The 17774-nt window shown below is 40.2% G+C and overlaps 3 protein-coding genes and 1 long non-coding RNA gene across 5 annotated transcripts; 1 reads left to right on the forward strand and 3 right to left on the reverse strand.

Annotated features, from left to right (window-relative positions):
• Positions 1 to 1680: 1680 nt before the first annotated feature.
• LOC116387545 (uncharacterized) lies at positions 1681 to 2736 on the reverse strand. The gene is made up of 4 exons (XR_004213023.1): positions 2628 to 2736; positions 2399 to 2500; positions 2241 to 2317; positions 1681 to 2026 (listed from the first exon to the last, which is right to left on the reverse strand). It is a non-coding gene; the product is annotated as an uncharacterized LOC116387545 (long non-coding RNA).
• Positions 2737 to 3323: 587 nt separating this feature from the next.
• On the reverse strand, positions 3324 to 11495 carry ccdc39 (coiled-coil domain 39 molecular ruler complex subunit). Its single transcript, XM_031854755.1, has 20 exons — positions 10860 to 11495; positions 9939 to 10058; positions 9663 to 9809; positions 9422 to 9580; positions 9207 to 9299; positions 8990 to 9118; positions 8653 to 8844; positions 8428 to 8531; positions 8188 to 8320; positions 7439 to 7633; positions 7142 to 7306; positions 6936 to 7073; positions 6116 to 6324; positions 5868 to 5991; positions 5612 to 5771; positions 5347 to 5453; positions 4601 to 4741; positions 4266 to 4445; positions 4032 to 4108; positions 3324 to 3740 (listed from the first exon to the last, which is right to left on the reverse strand). Exons 1-20 carry the CDS (start codon positions 10941 to 10943, stop codon positions 3569 to 3571), a joined length of 2829 nt encoding a protein of 942 aa, XP_031710615.1. The 5' UTR covers positions 10944 to 11495; the 3' UTR covers positions 3324 to 3568.
• A 136-nt stretch (positions 11496 to 11631) lies between these two features.
• dcun1d1 (DCN1, defective in cullin neddylation 1, domain containing 1 (S. cerevisiae)) lies at positions 11632 to 14477 on the reverse strand. 2 transcript variants are annotated; one of them, XM_031854754.1, is made up of 7 exons: positions 14412 to 14477; positions 13549 to 13762; positions 13269 to 13437; positions 12827 to 12957; positions 12664 to 12746; positions 12477 to 12573; positions 11632 to 12256 (listed from the first exon to the last, which is right to left on the reverse strand). In XM_031854754.1, exons 1-7 carry the CDS (start codon positions 14412 to 14414, stop codon positions 12180 to 12182), a joined length of 774 nt encoding a protein of 257 aa, XP_031710614.1. In that variant the 5' UTR covers positions 14415 to 14477; the 3' UTR covers positions 11632 to 12179. The 2 variants fall into 2 exon arrangements, 1 of the variants encoding a protein (XP_031710614.1); XR_004213022.1 differs by having other exon boundaries at positions 12168 to 12256; positions 12379 to 12573; positions 14412 to 14458.
• setd9 (SET domain containing 9) lies at positions 14413 to 15813 on the forward strand. Its single transcript, XM_031854885.1, has 2 exons — positions 14413 to 14463; positions 14684 to 15813. The coding sequence occupies exons 1-2, from the start codon at positions 14413 to 14415 to the stop codon at positions 15623 to 15625; spliced, it is 993 nt and encodes a 330-aa protein (XP_031710745.1). The 3' UTR covers positions 15626 to 15813.
• The last annotated feature ends 1961 nt before the right edge of the window (positions 15814 to 17774 follow it).

Genomic DNA, 17774 nt, shown 5'->3' on the forward strand with positions numbered 1-17774 from the left:
TTGTGAACATTATCTTGCTGATCAAAGCATGTACGTATAATAAATTTGTGTTTGCCACAGAGTTTATTTTCTGCAATAATCAGGAGATTATTTGTTCTCACACTGATTACAATCATTGCTATTTTGAGAGCATGACATGGAAACTGCTGAGCACACACAGCGTTTGTCATGGAGCATGACACACCAACATGACTGTGCCCACAGAAAAGATTCCTTTGTATCCTCTTGACATGACATTTCATTTCTGAGAGGCAGAAAATATCAAAAACTCTGTATTTGCTATTGGGTGGTTAAAAAACAGTAGGCTTATAATGTGAGAAGGATGTGGATGAGGGGCTGTGTCAGAGGAGGGCCATCCCAAAGCTCTCATCTTCAGCCTGTTTCGCTCTCTACAGGCTGAAAGTGGAACTGCAGCAAAACATTATCAACTTAACGTTCACTTGAAATTCCCTCTTAATTCTTTACTTTTTTATAATTACCATGTTGATAATTATGTTCATGTAACTGTCTTTGTAGGCTTTTAAATCTTAACATTATAATTTTTACTGAAATGTTTTAAATTCAAACATGCTATTCCTATGATCTAAGACAATCCACAAATAATAGTAAACATGAACAACTCTCAACACACATTGATTGGACTCTCCTAGGCTGGAGAAATAACATGTTGAAATGAATAACTTTCGCTTGAAGCAACACACACAAACACACAGTCTTCTTTTCTTATCACACAAGTTTGATGTTTCAGTGCACTTCTCATCTGTAACATTTTTTTGTTTTTTTTAACTCCTTGAACCCCTTGACCGGTGACTTTTGTTAGCAGGCTTTGACCTGCAGCGCTTGTTTGGCGACTGTGGTCCCGCCTGGTAAGCTACCGTGGTGTCAATGTGGTACATTTCCTGATCCTGAATCCAAACTATCTAACTATTTGGATTTTGATGAGTGAAAGTGGCTTTTCAGTACAATCGACAGTGCAATACATGTGACGTTCATTTGCTTTGACATGGTTGATGGTTTAGGCGTACTGGGCTGGAAGCCATTCATTCTTAAAGTCAATTATGTTCTGCCAGTTAAACAGGTTAGTTTCTCACTAATGACAACCTCGACCAATTGTGCGTAATGGCAGTGTTGAATGAAACACGACAGTGCGTCATTTTCCGAGCATCTTTGTACATGAACACGAACATTGTTGTTGTGTTGTTTTCCTGACACTGAATGTGAGCAGATGTAGATCCAGAGTTATTGACACTCAAGAAATTAAAAGACACAGACAAAGCTTTGACATAACACATGAATTTCTATGTATTTCTGGTTGACTGCAAAGTATTAGGTTTATATTTGCAATTCATATTGTCTAAGATGGTCACGAAACAGTTGAATGTGTACAGTTTTAAAACTGGTCAAGATATCTTTATATTTTTGCATTCTTTACAGAACAATATTGCATGTATGGATGCATAAACTGTGTGTCATTTGAATTATACAGCAAAACTAGCACATTGCTCATAACACAGCTCTCAGTATACGCTCATGTTTAAGTTGTAGTCATTTTAATTATTGGAGCTTGGAAAGCAGCAGCTCCCTCCATTACGTCGCGGTGGGGTTTAGGGCATTTTCAGTATTATTAAAAACATCTTGATTCAACTTCTGATACTTTGAACTTGACAACATTCAGCATTATCCATTTGTAAGTACCCCTCTTTAATGAATCAAAGCAAATGCAGTACATTTTACAACTAATCAGGCTTTACTCAATTTAATTTTGTCAACAACTAAACATTAACTAAGACTGACATTTTTGTGGTGGTACGCCTGCTTGAGGGGCATTCCCAAAAATGTAAATGAAATTAGAAACATATCACAAACCACTGAGGCTTCTCCTTATCCAGTGTTAAAGAGAAAACATTTTTTCAAGCCAAGCCAAACATACAGACACTAGTGTGTTGAGGTTTCAGACTTTGGTGATTTTCTTCACTTTTATTATAAATTCCGCTTCAGGTTGGAGATAATGGACCAAGGCCGTGACCTAAAAGACACAAATGATTTTTTAATTCATCATATCCAGGTCAGTGTCCACCGTTCAGTCAATAACTACAGAGCGTTATCGGATTGTGCTCTACACAGATTATGTCAGATAGCACTATCAATAATGACTCGTATTAATATTATAGAAATAAAAGACAGAATTGGACATGAATGTCTATTTGTGAAGACAGTGAACAAGGTTATAGTGAGTTTACCTGTTCCAGGACTGGAGCTATTGTTGTTTCATTTAGCTCACGGGTGGACTTGACAGCTGCCTCAAGGATGGCCACAACTGGTCATACAAAAGGAAATGCATTAAAATCATGTCAGACATCAAGTTGAATCATATTGTGCGAGCCTAAAATGCACTTACCGTTTGAAGTAAATAAAGACTTGTTGGTGAAGTCGCCCAAGGGCCTACCTATCTCCAGAGCAAAGGAAGGGGATACTGCGGAAACATTAAAGCGAGCGGGTACTGCGGAAACATTAAAAGAAATTAGGCCCTATTTCAAATCTAGACAGTTGAACTACTTCCTACAACTTTTAGCTGAATAAATGTACTCGCAGTATACACATTTAATCCAATAATTCCAACTACTCACTTATTTGTGCGGCACATGAGGCCCAGCAAAAAGAATCAGCAGCAGCATGTTGAAGCTTGATTCCAAAAAAACGTGTAAAATCTGTAGTGTAAATAGTGTTCCCTGTACTGTTCCCCAGAGTATTTGGCTACTTTCTTTCTGTACCAGGAAGGGTAATCCTTATGCAGAGGGGTGTGGCATTAGACAACAATAGCTCAGTTTCTCGACAAAGGGCTTGGCATCTCAAGGAGGTAACGAAAACACATACGGTTCAATGAAACCTGAGAAGGAGGTTAAGCCTGTAGAGCGAGCAAATTCTTCTAAAATTGTGATTTGCTTCATAAGCACGGTGTTTTTTTACTGCTTCTTCCAGAAAGCAGAATCATTTCAGACCCTGTGAATTATCCAAAGAAAAGGTTAAGAGTGGGATTTTTGCTATAAAATAATGTTTTGATTTAACTTAAAACACCTAAAAGCAAGTTGTGGCAGCACATTTTGATGTGCGCAAACAATAGCTCTAAGGTTTCTCTGCTACGTTTTATTAAGATGTCTTTGAGTCAGTTATGTTTTGAGACAAAAAAAAAACTTCAAAAATTGGTAAAAAAATGACAAAGATCATGTTTCTTATTTTTAATTAAAGGATTTTAGTCAAACTAACATCTGTTAATATACATATCGTGGGCACATCTGGCCTTTTTTGTGATAGTCAAGTCTTCCTTTAAAATAATGACAATGAACGTGAAATACAAACAACAATAATGCTAAAATGAACAACAATGTACTTTTTTATGCATTCAAATACATTATGACACCACACATCCTGAACAACTTTGAAACACATTACAGAATTAGACATCACATCTCATCATCTCATCTGTGCAACTAGAACTGACTAGAAGTAACTGTAATCCTCGTTCTCTTGTTCTTTATTCACAACAGTGAAACAGGTTTGGTAATAATCACTATGGGTTCTTTAACCTGCTGCTGCTGCTGCTACTTGCAGAGCTGGAAATTCTGGAGGAGGTGATAGGAGGAGAGGTCACAGTCAGATCCAAGCCCAGTTTCACAGTCTTCAGCACGGGGGAGTGAAGTGCAGAGGCCCTGGGGCTGCTGCTGGCTGAGGAAGCAGTAGACCTACATTACAGAGAAACAACAGCAACATAAAGCTACAGAGGAAGAGCAAATTCTATCTATGGATTCTTCTCAATCAGACTGTGGAGCATACCAGTACAACCACAGTGGTTTTCGGCTGACTGGTTATATTTCATTGACAAGCGCAGTATTCAATTATTTTCCTCTCGCACACTTTTATGATTAGTCCAATAACTCATGACCATCTGACAACACGCCCTGATTTCTTTTCTCAAACCGTCACCATCACTTTCTCTTTGGAAGAGGTTTAATTACGAAGGAATCAAGTCTAACCTGAGAGAGGCAAAGCTGGTCTTGGAGCTTCGACTGCTGGAAGGAGTGGACGATGCAGATGGAAGAGACAGATCGGCCTGAAGGAGAGAAACACACTCAGAGTAAAGACATGTGTTTTTGCAACTCCATGAATCCCATAAATGACAATAAAGCACAACTTATCTTGACTAAATGCTAAATCGATCCTCGAAATATAAAAAAATAATAATAAATGCAGAGTAGATTGTTTTATACCTGCAGGAAGTATTTCTGGAACACTAATTTGAGGTCAGGTTTGTCCTCCATGGCCTCACTCAGCATGCTGTTGATACTCTTATTGAATTCTTTCAGCTCCCTCAGCTTAATGTCCTGCTCCTCAAAAGTCTCATTCTTGGTGTTTTTTCCTGAGCGGATCTCTTTAGTCAGCTTAGAGCACTATCAGACAGAGAGGACACACACACAAAAAAAAGGTTATGGTGACAGCTAATACATGTTTGTGGTCAAAGACCCCTAATGTAAATACACACAACAATATACCTTTATTCACTCCTAACTTCCAATGTTAAGAAAAAGTGGGACAGGTATCAAACCTGCTTTGTGGCTCTGACAGCCTTCTCCTGCTGGGAAGCGATTTCTTTGTTCAGTTTACTGATGAGTGACTGTTTGTGCTCTATTCTATCTTTCTCCACCTTCTCCTCCTGCAGCAAACTCTCCAAGGTAGTGACCATGTCCTGGAAACGGGGAGCGGCACAGAGACACATGTCATACAACAGCAAGGCATCGGGGGCAGATTCAGAGCAAGACAACTTCCCTGGATGAGTTGTTGAGTGGGTTTATTCATGACCCAGTACCACTGCAGGAACAACACCTCAATAATAAGCTGAAACTGAAGAGGAGAGCACAGAGTGCTTTGACAAGGAAATGAAAAATACACAAAGAGTGTATATGGAAAGAAAACTGGAAATGCTGACAATAATTTCCAACAGTAATTAGTGTCGTAAGATCGCCCATTGGAAATAAAATAAGAATGTTTAAAATACAAAACATAAAACTATTACTACTAAATGTATATTAAGTGCAGTATAACCTAATTAGTGTGAATAGTAAAAGAGGAAGTGGCATACTTGGTATTGATTAAAATGATGTTTAATTATAAACTGTTAAAATGCTGTTGACAGTAGGCATGTTTAAATTGTAGGCTGACCTCTGGAGGATATATTCCAAATGTAACACAAATAGCAGAGTGTTGGGATGACTATGCTACCTTTTAGGATGAGGTATTTAGTGTTCAGGAACTGATTCTATTTATCTCAAACTGGCTATAAATAGAAATAACCTGTAAGTCCTGTTGGAGCTCTTCCCCTTGTCTTATCTTATACTTCAGCGTCTCTTCAGCTGCCCTCGACTGCTCTTCTAGCTTCAGTTTGTCCTGGTGCTCTGGACCTGAAACAGAAACAGTCTAAATGACTCTGTGATCAGTGAGAGGTGCTCTATTGATTATATGGACAAAGAGGACAATTACACATGAATCGCTTCCTGCTGATGATCCCTGTTAAGAGAGTTGTTGCTGATTGTGTTTCATTCAGTCTACCTGTACGTACTGGATTCTTCTACTTTGTTGAGCGATTTGCGAAATGTCGAGTTACTGTTGTCGAACAGCTGAATGGTGTTCTCCAGAGCTCTATTCTCCAGCTCCATCTTGCGGATTGTGGCATCCAGACCGTCTCCCTTCCGCTTGAGCTCCTCTTTCTCTAGTGCAGCCTGATGGAAAGCACACAGCAATGATGCAAAGTGCCGGTGTTCAGCTTCAACAGACTTTTGTATGTAACGCGGGTGGTGTGTGTAAAGACCTCTTACCTTTGTGATGTAGTAAGCCTGTGATTTCTGCTCTTCCCCCTCAGGAGCTGCCATCATGAGCATCGCAATCTCAAAGCGTTTCTTCAGCGTGTCGATCTTGGACAGTTTCTCATTCAGTTCAGCACTGACACAAAATCAATCGCTGAATGAAGTGATCGTTCTCAAAATCATGCAAGTATGACATGAAACTGAAATAGTGGGCTGGAGGAGAGTGGGATTTGTGGTCACAGCTGTTTTTTGTTTTTTACCTGAGTCTCTGTCTCTCCTGCTCACTGATCTTGTTCTGTTGGCTGAGCATCTCTTTGTAGACCTTCACCTCTTCCTGCCTGTCCTGTATGATTTTCTGCAGCTCCAGCTTCCTCTTCTCCAAGGACAGCACGTTGTCCGTCTTGTTGTACAGCAGATCACTCTGACGCTTGACCTCTATCTTGCAGACGTAGTGCTCCACCATGTTGTCCTGATCGGGAACAAGTGAAGTCAACATAGTGCATGGTTTTGTTCTGCGTGCAGATGGCGTTCATTTTCAGATACATGACGGATATATTTCAGTGTAAAACCCTTAAAAACATCATTAGCGGACTGACGACCTCAGCGTTTTGGTATCTGGTGTCTACAGACAGCGCTGACATCTGTGGTCGATTACTGAGCAGCTTGCATTGACGTCCTAAAGGTGAAAGCTAGAACTGTAACTCACAACCATTGTGATTATTAAATCATCCACTAATTATTTTTCATTTCTCAGTTTTTCTTTAAAATGTCAATAAATTATATTTTCCTGCAATCTACAGGCTAAACTGATTAATCACAAAAAATAATTGACAGATTAATTGATCATAAAAAGAAGTGTTTTATTTACAATTATATGAAAAAGAGAAAAATGACACTACACTTTCACAGTTGATTGACTGTAACCACTAAATGTCTGGTAGTTTTACTTGAATAGTGATAAATAATTGTTTCAGCAATAAGAGGAATGAGCTTGAATCAAACCAATAGTGAAGAGAACCACACACAGTATGTCCACATGGTCATGGTTTTATGGTATATGCAGTGACAGCAGTTAGTTACCTGTCTGCTGAGCCTGAGTCTCTTCAGCTCCTTTTCATTGCTGTTTCGGAGAAGGATGAGCAACTCCACCTTGTCGCTCAGATCTTTCTTTTGAGCCTCTGACTTCTCCATCTCTTTCCTCAAATAGCGAATATCATCCTGTCAGAGACAAAGACATGCGTGAGAGGGGATTATTTCCCGGTGAGGGGACAAACAATCAAACTGACCTCAGACTCCTTGACCGTGTTGGTAAGCATGTTGGCTGTGTTCTTCTTCTCCTCTAGGGCTTTCTGTAGCTCAGCAATCTTTATGTCGAGCGTTTGTTTTTCGTCTGTGTAAACGTCGTCTTGCAGCCGTGCCTGTTTTCTAGCCAGGCCGAAGATCTGTGCGTCCTACACAATGCAGGAGAATGAAAGGAAAGTCTGAGTATCTGTGTCACCATTGTAGAGTTTAGCACCAGATGGGAAAGATGGGGAGTTTGATTGTAGAAAGTCACATTTGTGTGTGTTTTTTGGTAAGCGTGCCTGTTCACTCATGATCATCTGCTGTCTTATTAAATCCTTCTCCAGCTTTCTGAGCTGGTGGTCCAGGCTGGTGATGCTGTATTTACTCCTTGAAATCTGTGCGATAGAATCCTTCTCTTTTGTCTTGAGAGCCTGCAAACACTCTTTACGACGAAAAAGCTCCTCGCTGAGGTCACGCAGCTGGACATCCAAATCCTACAGCACAGCACAGAAATGACAGGGTTACACAGTAACAGAAGAAATCTGTATCATTTTGAGCTCAGTGAAATTGGGGGTTCTCTAAATCCACATTTAGTTTCAGAGTTAGTTTAGTTAGTATTTAATGTATTTGCATCTTTACAGAAAGCAGAACGGTCTCATATTTGATTGATGGTCAGTTATTGTGTTTTCAGGAGAACATTAGCTGTTAATTAAAGAACTAAAGAAAATATTTGTTGTTCATTGTTTGTGAAGTGTCTGCAGCTCACGTCACATAAAGCACTAAAAACATCCACCAATCACAGGGTATGAAGTCCTGTATATAGCATGATAGCAGTTAGTGCAGCTTTAAATTCATAGCTTAACCAGCTTGTGTTTTGATTGTGCCTAAAGCCATCAGAAAAGAAAAACCAATGAGTGTTCTGAGATGCAAAATGGTCCTGAGATGAGGAACTAAAAAAAAATCTATTAATGCTTTAAACAACAGTTATTTTCCAGCTGCCAACATAGCAAAGTAGCGGTTTATGTTTCAGGATTGTCAGGCTGCTTACCTTGATTGTGTGTTCCTCATCCTTGAGGAGCTGGTCCATCTGGTCCGCTCTCTCCTCCTCACTAAGGGCTGTCTGAGTCACAACCGTCAGCTTCTCTTCCAGTGCAACATTGTAGGCCCGGGCCTTCTTGAGTCTACAACACACACACACACACACACACACACACATACAGACGGAGCTTGTGTATTAAAGCTAGAGTAGTAATATAGCAACAGACATGTGTTGTAAGATTTCACTGACTTGTCATTGTTATCCTGGATGTCTTTCTTCATTCTGGATATTTGGGACGTCCCAGACTCCACATCGGAGTTTGATCTGTCCAGTCGGCCTTTGCAACTATCAAGCTTTAAGACACAAGACAATCAATTCACACATTCTTCTAAAACTCAATTGAAGCATTCTTTGAGCGCACATTCAGCTATGCACAAAACGAAAAATATTTGTTAGCGGGATTCAAAAGTTGACCTCATCCTTCAGCCTGCTGCAGTTATTCTCCTGCTCCTTCAAATCCTGCCGCAGCTTGACAGCTTGTCGGGTGGCCATGGTTATCTTCCTCTCAATTTCCTTGTTGTTGTTCCTCTGAGTATCCAACAAGTGCTTCCTCTCTGTGATGGTGCCATTCCTCTCCCTGATGTTCTGGTTGGCATCGGCAAGTAGCTGGACGTATGAAGGAACAAGACGGGATTACAAACACTTTTCACTTGGCGGTCCAGTTCAACGTGCGTTCACTCTGTTTGGTTTTAATGCATTAGATCAGTCAGCATGTCATTTACCAACAGAAGTGCAACGTCACAGACTTTACCAGAGCACACTGCTGCATCTCAGCGTCTCGTTGCTTTATCTGCCTGATAGTTTTTTCCCATTGGTGAATGAGCTGCTGTGACTCCAGGTGGGCCTGCTGCAAATTTTCTGTAGTTTTATCCAAAGCAATCTGTTTGGAAAGCAGAACAAAAGTATATTCTCGTAGACAATGTGAAAGTCTTAAAAGATTTTAAATGTACAGTGTTTTCTTATAGTACCTGTGCGGATACAGTCTCGGTCAATTCTTTGTCAAGTGCTTTGCGCTTTTCATTGGCCTCCAGTGTCTTCTTTTCCAGAGCCAGAGTGAGCGACTATATTGAAGAGATTACAAAGGTCTTAGTTCAGGAAGTTGTAAACAGCATTTTAGTTTACTGAAAACAGAACAGGTGCACAGCCTGTTGATGCTTATTTCATACGGCCCTTTTCTCCTCACCTTGATCCTCTGCTCATCTTGCTGGGCGTACTTGATGATGGCCATCGTGTCCTCGTCTTTACGTGCCGAGTCCTCTAAAAAGGCATCCATGGTCTGCTGGTCCCAGTTCATCTGGTTCCTGAACTCCTCTAGCTTCTGTTTGGCCTTGAAGATATGGTTCTGAAAGATTGAGTAGTATTTTAGCACCAAACAGCTATACTTGTTTCTCTGTTAAAGTATATATGTTGTGGATGGTATAGACCTCTAGCATGTTCTTCCTTTCTTCTAAAGATCTATCATCATTCTCCATCTTAGCAGTATCCTGCGCTAGGCGACCTTTCTCCCTTTCTGCGAGGGCGGTGAGGTGTTTTTCCAACTCTCCTTCCCTTTCCTTTGCCTTGCACAGAGCCTGTGTTCAGGACAATCAAAAAGAGAAATGAACAACACACCCCGATACTGTGACTATAACCCAATTACAAGAGGAGACACACATCTGTCTGACATTTAATAAATACACAACGCATTCTGATAAACCTACCTCAGTATTATCCAGCTCTTGTTCAACATTTTTGAGAAATTCGGTCTTCAACTGATTTTGATCCTTGTTTTTCTCAAGTTGGTTTCCCAGTTGCATCAAGTCTGTCTCTTTTTTACGAATCTGTTGTTGAGAAAGTCATCATAATAAAAGCACAACATATATGACACACAGTCTGCAGCATGTTTGTTCTTGTCAGCTGTCTTATATGTTTTGCCCATCACTACATGCAGATACAAACATTTGACTTGTGACACACGTTACAACTTGTGAATCCTATAGAGCCACATGGCTAATAATGTAATTATTACAATATGGTTGCAATGTAGAGCATTATATAAAAGTTACTAATGCAGCTCATGTGAGCCATGTAGATTTTGATAGTGTGCCACATGACCTGGAATCTATAAATTTGATTATTTTAAGTAAAAATATCAACTTCAGACAAAAGTTCAAATAGGCATCACAGTTCAATGAGAAACATGAAATATAGAGAACATATCCCTTAACAATAAGCAAATATGCAGGCCTACAAACACACATACAAACAGGTAAACATCTTGTAATACAGGAATTACAGAGACATTTTTGACACATTTTAAAATCGTATTTTCAGCGTTTCATGTTTACTTTATATGAAAGAAAAAAAACACGTTTGTATGGCAACCTTTTCCCTCAGATTATAAAAAGTAAAAGCATAACTCATGAGTCATTGGGTCTGCAGATATCATTTCGGAACGATGACCAGACGGTTGAATTGATCTTCTTTTTTTTTTTAGCGTTTGACGATAACTAAATGAACCAATTAACTTAGTTTGACCACGTTAGGTTAACAGTGCTACACAGCACTATCAGTAACTCGTTACATGGCTAACGTTACTAAAATAAACTAGATAACTAGCGTCATAACGTCCCCACACTCACCTCCTCTATCAGAGCCTGGTTTTCATTGTTGGATTCAGGGACAGCAAAGCCCTCGTCCCAGCCCGTATCTGTAATGCCCGACATTTTCCTAAGACTCTACAGAGTAACAACAATGTTCAATCAAAGTGATAACTGTTTCTGCTGCGATCAGTCGTTTGTTTCTCCAGTCGACTGTTACCACGCTGTCTGTTGACAGTGGCTCTTAGCAACCGCTTGAGCCTTAAAATGTTATCGCGACAAGGAGGCAGCGCGAGGCAATTAACAGTGTCAAAAACGTTCAACGTGGAGGCTGTTGAGCTATACAACACATACAATGACACGCGTTAACTCACAACGTATCGTACACAGACAGTATAAAGAGAGCCAAGTATGTCCAAAAGAATACCTCAACTTCTGCATATGGTTTCTCCCTAAAAGTATAATCACTTATGTATAATTTAAAATACCAAAACCGAACATTGTCCGGTGTCAGCTTAAAATTCAGTTATACGAACTTCTCCAAGCCGAAGAAAATGACCTGCCATTCATAAACCACGAGCTTTATGAAGTCACTAACAAAACATCATTGGTGTTGAAGTGAGGTTTTCAGCTTGTGATGGTATTTGACCTCACAACTCAAAAGCACTCTTCTCATTTAGTAGAGAAGGTATATATGCCCTAAATCAGAAGTATTACCTAACCAGGTGTTACTGAGAATTACCTCTTAATGACTTCCCTTTTTTTTTTTTTTTTTTTTTTTAAAACACAGAAATACAAAGGCCTGGCAGCTTTAAAGATACCAAATTGAAACATTTATTTTATCTTTATACATGTGTTTAAACAAACAGCATTATGCTTAAAAAATTACAATCAATGTTTTATACTGACTTGTCGCACAAATGTATCATAAAACAAAAACAGGAATGCACACAAGAGTATTAAAATTCAATATTTAAAGAACAACATCCCCTCGCGAACCCTCATGTTTAGATAACAGTTCAAAAGTGTGTCTATCTACCTGCTTTTGAGCGGAGCCCAACCACATCACTGGGCCAAGACGGTGACTCCTCTCTAGTTGGCTTGAGCGCACACAAAAAGCCCAATACTTAAGATAAAAAGATCCAAACCACCACAAGTTGACCAACAAAGAGATATGCCTTTTTATATATATATATATGTAAATACACACACACATATATAAAGTCTCTGTTGTGTAAAATATTTCAGTCCTGAGGGTTGAAAAGGCAACATAGTTCTCAGCTCAGTGCGGTCTTCTTGTCCTCCGTTCACTGCGCTCTCTGGTTTTCAGAAACCTCACATGGATGTTCCCATAGCGAGAGCTTAAACTGCCGTGCTTTTGGTCCCGATGTGTGGTCGTGCAAACTCCACAAAGTCATCAATAAGGACAGGCCATGCGCCTATTGAAAGAAGAAATAAAACAGATTAAATGAATTGACTCCACAATGTGTGAAGACATGATTATGGACTGATCTGATCATTTGATACTGTAATAGGCCTGTGTGTAGCAGGGTAGAGGCACCTGTTCTACTAGGCTGGGAAGGAAGAATTACAGGTCACAGACACTTGCATCCACACAGTGATACATGGGTTCACTTTTAGCCGACTGCCGCTACAAACCTTCCTCGTCATAATTCGACATGTCATCTGTGATCATAGTGCTGAAGTCAAGTAAGAGGTTCCAAGTGTCCTTAGGAATTGATCTTTTGTGGTGCTCCTGCAAAAGATGTCGAGCCAAGTTGAAAAAAAAGTCAACGAGAAGTAACAATGTTTGCATTTTTAAATGAATTCTGAGTGATCGACTTACAACTAAAAATTTGTTCCACAACTCCAGGAACTTGAATCTTCCAGCCAGTACTAAATTCCAATATGCAATTGCCATTTCTAAATCTGTAAGATAACCAGAAAAAGCTCAATATACACTAAATAAATAAACAGTTGATGATGAGACGTATTAAAACGATCCTTACCCAAACCTTTCTGGCCCGGATTCTTTGCAAAATTAAATGTAAACTGGTAAAAGTCCTTAAATTTCCCTTGGTCCTTTAACTCTTGATCCATCTTTGGCAGCTGAGCTTTGAGCTTCTCTATGCTGTCACACCTGGGGGAACACAAAGCAGACTGTTTCTACAGTGCAATCATCATTGTTTGTTGTAAACCTTAGCAATTCATAAGGTTTATGTATAATGGTAACTTTGTCAAACCTACAATTAATCAATCAGTTTGTACTTGACACCTTCTAAAACAAAGCCTAGAAGCCTTTACACTGATAAGCATGTTTCTGCACATCATATGTCTACATATAATATTATATAAAGTATAGTAGCTCTGTGAGTTAGACAATGAAGTCCTCTTTACATCAAACAGATGGAGTTTCATGATTGTTTGTACCATCTGAAGATTCATTCTCACCCCTGTTCTGCCATGCCATCCATGAACTCCTGTTTTGAAAATTCGCACTGTGTTGCTGCCCTGAACTTCCAGGCTATGAGGAGGACACTTATACTGGCTGGGTCCAGAGCCAGGTCGTCACAGAACTGCTGGATCCCATCAATGCCGATCTTGTTATCATCATGAGGATCTAAATATTAGGGTGTGAAGAGTGCTTGATTAATTACTTTCCAGCCAACGATTAACAGTCATTATTATATAACATATGATGCATTCTTATACTGTCTATAACATCTCATACCTCTATATCTGTTGTACAGTTGATCGAGCCTCTTCTTGTCTAAGGCCCCCTTTAGATGTGAAACATAGAGCTCTGGATTTTGGAAAAACTTATCCGTGGCAACATCTAGCTTCCAGTCATTCTGTGACAGACAGGTCAGTGCGGTCTTCTCATTGGATTGTGTGAAAATCATGAACTGACGAACTTTATCCTTCTGTGAGGACTTCAGCTTGTTCTGCACAAAGACATACAAAACACTTGTTGTTGCAACACACGAATAGACTCACGTTAGTGCAAAGAACAGCAATAGCAAAAACAACCTTATTTATCAGTTGTCAAAAATGTAATGTTAGCCTGCAGTACTCAATCCAACATAATATTGGGCTAGCTGTTCGCTAAATAAACATGGAATCATTGATTATCACGTTTAATAACAACAATAAGATAACCAGCAATAGCATGTCCCCCTGACAGTAGAGACCCGACTTGAAACGTGTTGAATGGCTGGCTAGCCTTCGATGGCTAGCATCTTTACATTTATGATAACATTGAACAACCAAGCTAGTCATAACGTCGCCTCGACAACAATACATAGCTGATGCTGATGCAGTGTGTGTAACGTTGGCTAATTTTGATTGTCAGTTGGCTTAAAGGCTAGCAAGCTTAGCTAACGTTAGCTAACTAGGCAAGCTGTCTAGGCTCACCGTGAGCTAGTTAGCCAATGCTAATGCCGAGAGCAGCGTTTGTTTTCATTGTATAAAGGGAATGTGAGGTACTTAGCCCAGCTGCTTGACTGTATGACTCACAACAAAGTGATACTTTGTGTTTGCGACCACTGTTTACATCTGCATCAGAGGACCAGATTAAAAACGACCATTTCTTACCATGTTTGTCTTTGCCCGACTCCCTTTCCGCCCATCCAGCTGGCTAATGCGTGTAAAGTTTTAAGAAGCACGGGAAAAGTTCTTCCGGTTGAAGCATCATATACTAAAATAAAAGTACAACATTGGTCGCTCCTTGGTTATACCACATCCTAAAGTGATTTTTTTATTTTATTTTCTAGTCAGTACACAATACATTTTACACACATGTGATTAAGTGAAAAAACACTTTGTCAAAGTTTGACGGATATGGGTGAAATTGTGCTTTTATTTAGGAGCAACATGTAGGAAGTGACTCTAGAATTCAAGAAAAATTGCTCTTTCCTCTATGTCCGACCTACCAGACGTCTATCTGGATGTTTAGAACTGCTCTAGCAAGATTTCAGAACAAATGGAAATCGTACAGACACAGGTTTGTACCTTGGGTTGCACTGAACCTGTCCAGAAATGAGAAAACTTTGCGGAAGGTGACAGAGCGCTCGAAAGACAAACTAGTCCCGGATGAGGAGGTTTCACGGAGCCTGCTGCAGCTCTTCAGAGTCCTGCTCAGGAGTCATGGGGCTGATCATGGGCAGCTCCGAGCTCTTCAAAATCACTTTCTCGGGCAAGTAACAAGTGAAGAAGACCAGTGTGGAGGAAGTTCAGTGTGTGGAGATGATGTCATGTTACAGTCACTGGGATTCTGCCTTGACCGGCAACCTAGCTCTTTACCCTCTGCAGGAACTGGAGTGTTTGTCACCAAAGGATGTGTACCCAAAGGAGCTACAGTGGCCATGTATCCCGGCACAGTCTATCAAGCCTATGAGCCAATTCTCCTCCAGTCCATCAGAAACCCTTTTGTATTCAGGTGTATTGATGGTGTCTTGATTGATGGAAATGACAAAGGCATCTCCAAAATGGTGTTCAAGTCATGCAGTGGCAGGGACAGAATGGGGCCTTTCATTATGAGTGACACCAGCTGGCTGACATCCACCCCACAAAACCCACTTGCTGTTGGTCAGTACGTGAACAACTGCTCCTACGAGACGCCTGCTAACGTGTGCTACCAGGAATACGATGTGCCGGACAATTTTCCCATCCGGCTCCGCCAGTATCTGCCTAATGTCAACTACAGCCATGAGGCACAGAGGCCTCTACGCTGTGTTGTCCTTGTGTCACTCAGAGACATTACAGCAGGCGAGGAACTCTTCTCCAACTACTTCACCATTGTGCATTAGAGGCAAAGTACACACCACTGTTCTGCTTTGGTGTCAGAACTTAAGAAAATGTACTTTTTTTTTTTTTCTAAATTATTATTGTTTGCCTTCCTAAAAGAAGAAATACAATTTTCAAAAACCTCTCTCTTTGTACACTAGCATTGTTCTGTAATAAAGGTAAAGTACGGATTACTGTAATATGCAAGACACAAAACTGCTCTTATTTGAGCTTAAGGGTATTGCCGGAATATATAGAAAACATCCAAGATGAATTGGGCCAGTGAAACAGACCACACATGATCTGCATGTTACAGACGTGTACAGTGGTGACAGTGGCGTGTCCACACTTCTTAACTGGGGTGACCCACGTTGGCCACTGACTTCTGCAGGGTAGGAATAGCATTGATCTGACCGGCTTTCACTAAAGATGTCTCTTGAATATCTAAGGCCGAACTATCAGCTCTTTGTCCACAATACAAGATGGGCAGACAGGGAGGAAAATATATAATTTAACTGTTAATTTAACTTACTTAAAAAGTTAGCTTTTTACATTCATCTGTTTAAACTATAAGGTCCTGCCTCTAATAGGGCAGATTTGCTATCTGCCCTATCAGCACCTATGTGGCCAATCAGATTTCAGGGGTAGCCACACCTTGGTCACGCCCCTGATTGGTGGAAGAGGTATTGAAGTCCTTTACTTACAGTTGAGGAGCTTTGAACTTGTTATGTAACAGCCTATGTGAGCTCCTGGAGGGGAAGAGCTCCACACCCGGCAGCAGTACCTCCTCCTCCGACCAGGAGCAGAGCTTTGCCTCGCTGGGAGCCAACAATGACACCGCACGACTGGAGGCCCAGGCCATATTGTTGGAAAGGGACCGGGACTGCACATGGAGACTGTCAGATCCTGCTGTCAATAAATACAAGTTATATTAAAGGGATTCCAGTGCTCGATAACACTACGCGTTTGTCCACAGAGACCGCCAAAGTCAAGGTCTCTGTGGACAAGAGACCTTGAGACAAGAGACTCTGTGGACAAGAGACCTTCTGAGGTGAGAAGGGTAAGGGTAACACAGGGCAATAGAGACAAATCAAAGGTCCTCGTAGCTTTAAGTAAAAGTAGCAATACCCCATTACAAAGGGTCTGCATTAAAAACGTTACATAAGTAAAAATACAAGTTATCAGCTAAATGCAATAAGGTGTCCAAAAATAAAACTGCAGAATAGCCCTTTTTAGAGAGTAATTATTGAATTCATGAAAAATAGATTTCATATTATTGGATTATTTCTAATGTATTGTGTAAGAAGCATGTTGTGACAGAGGAGGAGCTAATACTACTGTAGTTAGTTAAAACTATACTGGTGTACGTAAAGGTGCTCATATGTTTTTTTATGAAAACTTTAACCTTCAAAATACCTATGTAACTGGAGGTGCATAAAGGAACTACTCGGGTATACCTCACAAGTGTGCCTGATTAAATGTACTTTGTTACTTTACATCACTGCCTTACAGGAAGACAGATCGTTATAGGCACTCAGCAGACAAGGGCATACAACTGATGTTACTTTAGTGGGAGGGATCGAATGTTCAGATTCGAGTTCAGTTCTAAAAAGGGTACAGACTTTGATATCACAGGGAATTCCATGCACACTACTTGTTCAATCGGGGATTAACGAGAACTTCATCCACATCTGGGGGGAAACAGTATAATCTGCAGACGCAGGTTAAATGGGTTCTAACGCAGAAGAGGGTGCAGATCCTCCAGGTATAGGCAGGCCTTCAAACAAACAAAACATATGAGGTGAGAAGGGTAAGGGTAACACAGGGCAATAGAGACATGAACTGGTCATTTGAATTGGTCACTAAGGAAAACACAAGAAAAGCATAATACATTATGTTGGTTATAGTCTAATGATCAGTTTAAAATGATAGGTGGAAAGAAAACTGCAGAGAAAATTATATTTGATAAATGTCAATTTGGAGTTTGTCAAGTCCAGCAGTGGAAGTTTGCAACACTGAAAACTTGCCAATTTTTTCAACATTGTGCCACATAAAGACGAGTGAGACAAGTTTGTCTGTGTAATCAGGTTTCTTGAAGATGTGCAATGTACCACTTCTCCCTCTGCTGCACCTCTTCCATTACACATAGTACATTTTAATGTCACATTAATT

This window comes from Anarrhichthys ocellatus, unplaced genomic scaffold (assembly GCF_004355925.1).
Source record: "Anarrhichthys ocellatus isolate YVR2014 unplaced genomic scaffold, GSC_Weel_1.0 scaffold15, whole genome shotgun sequence".
In the NCBI taxonomy this organism is placed as follows: Eukaryota; Metazoa; Chordata; class Actinopteri; order Perciformes; family Anarhichadidae; genus Anarrhichthys; species Anarrhichthys ocellatus.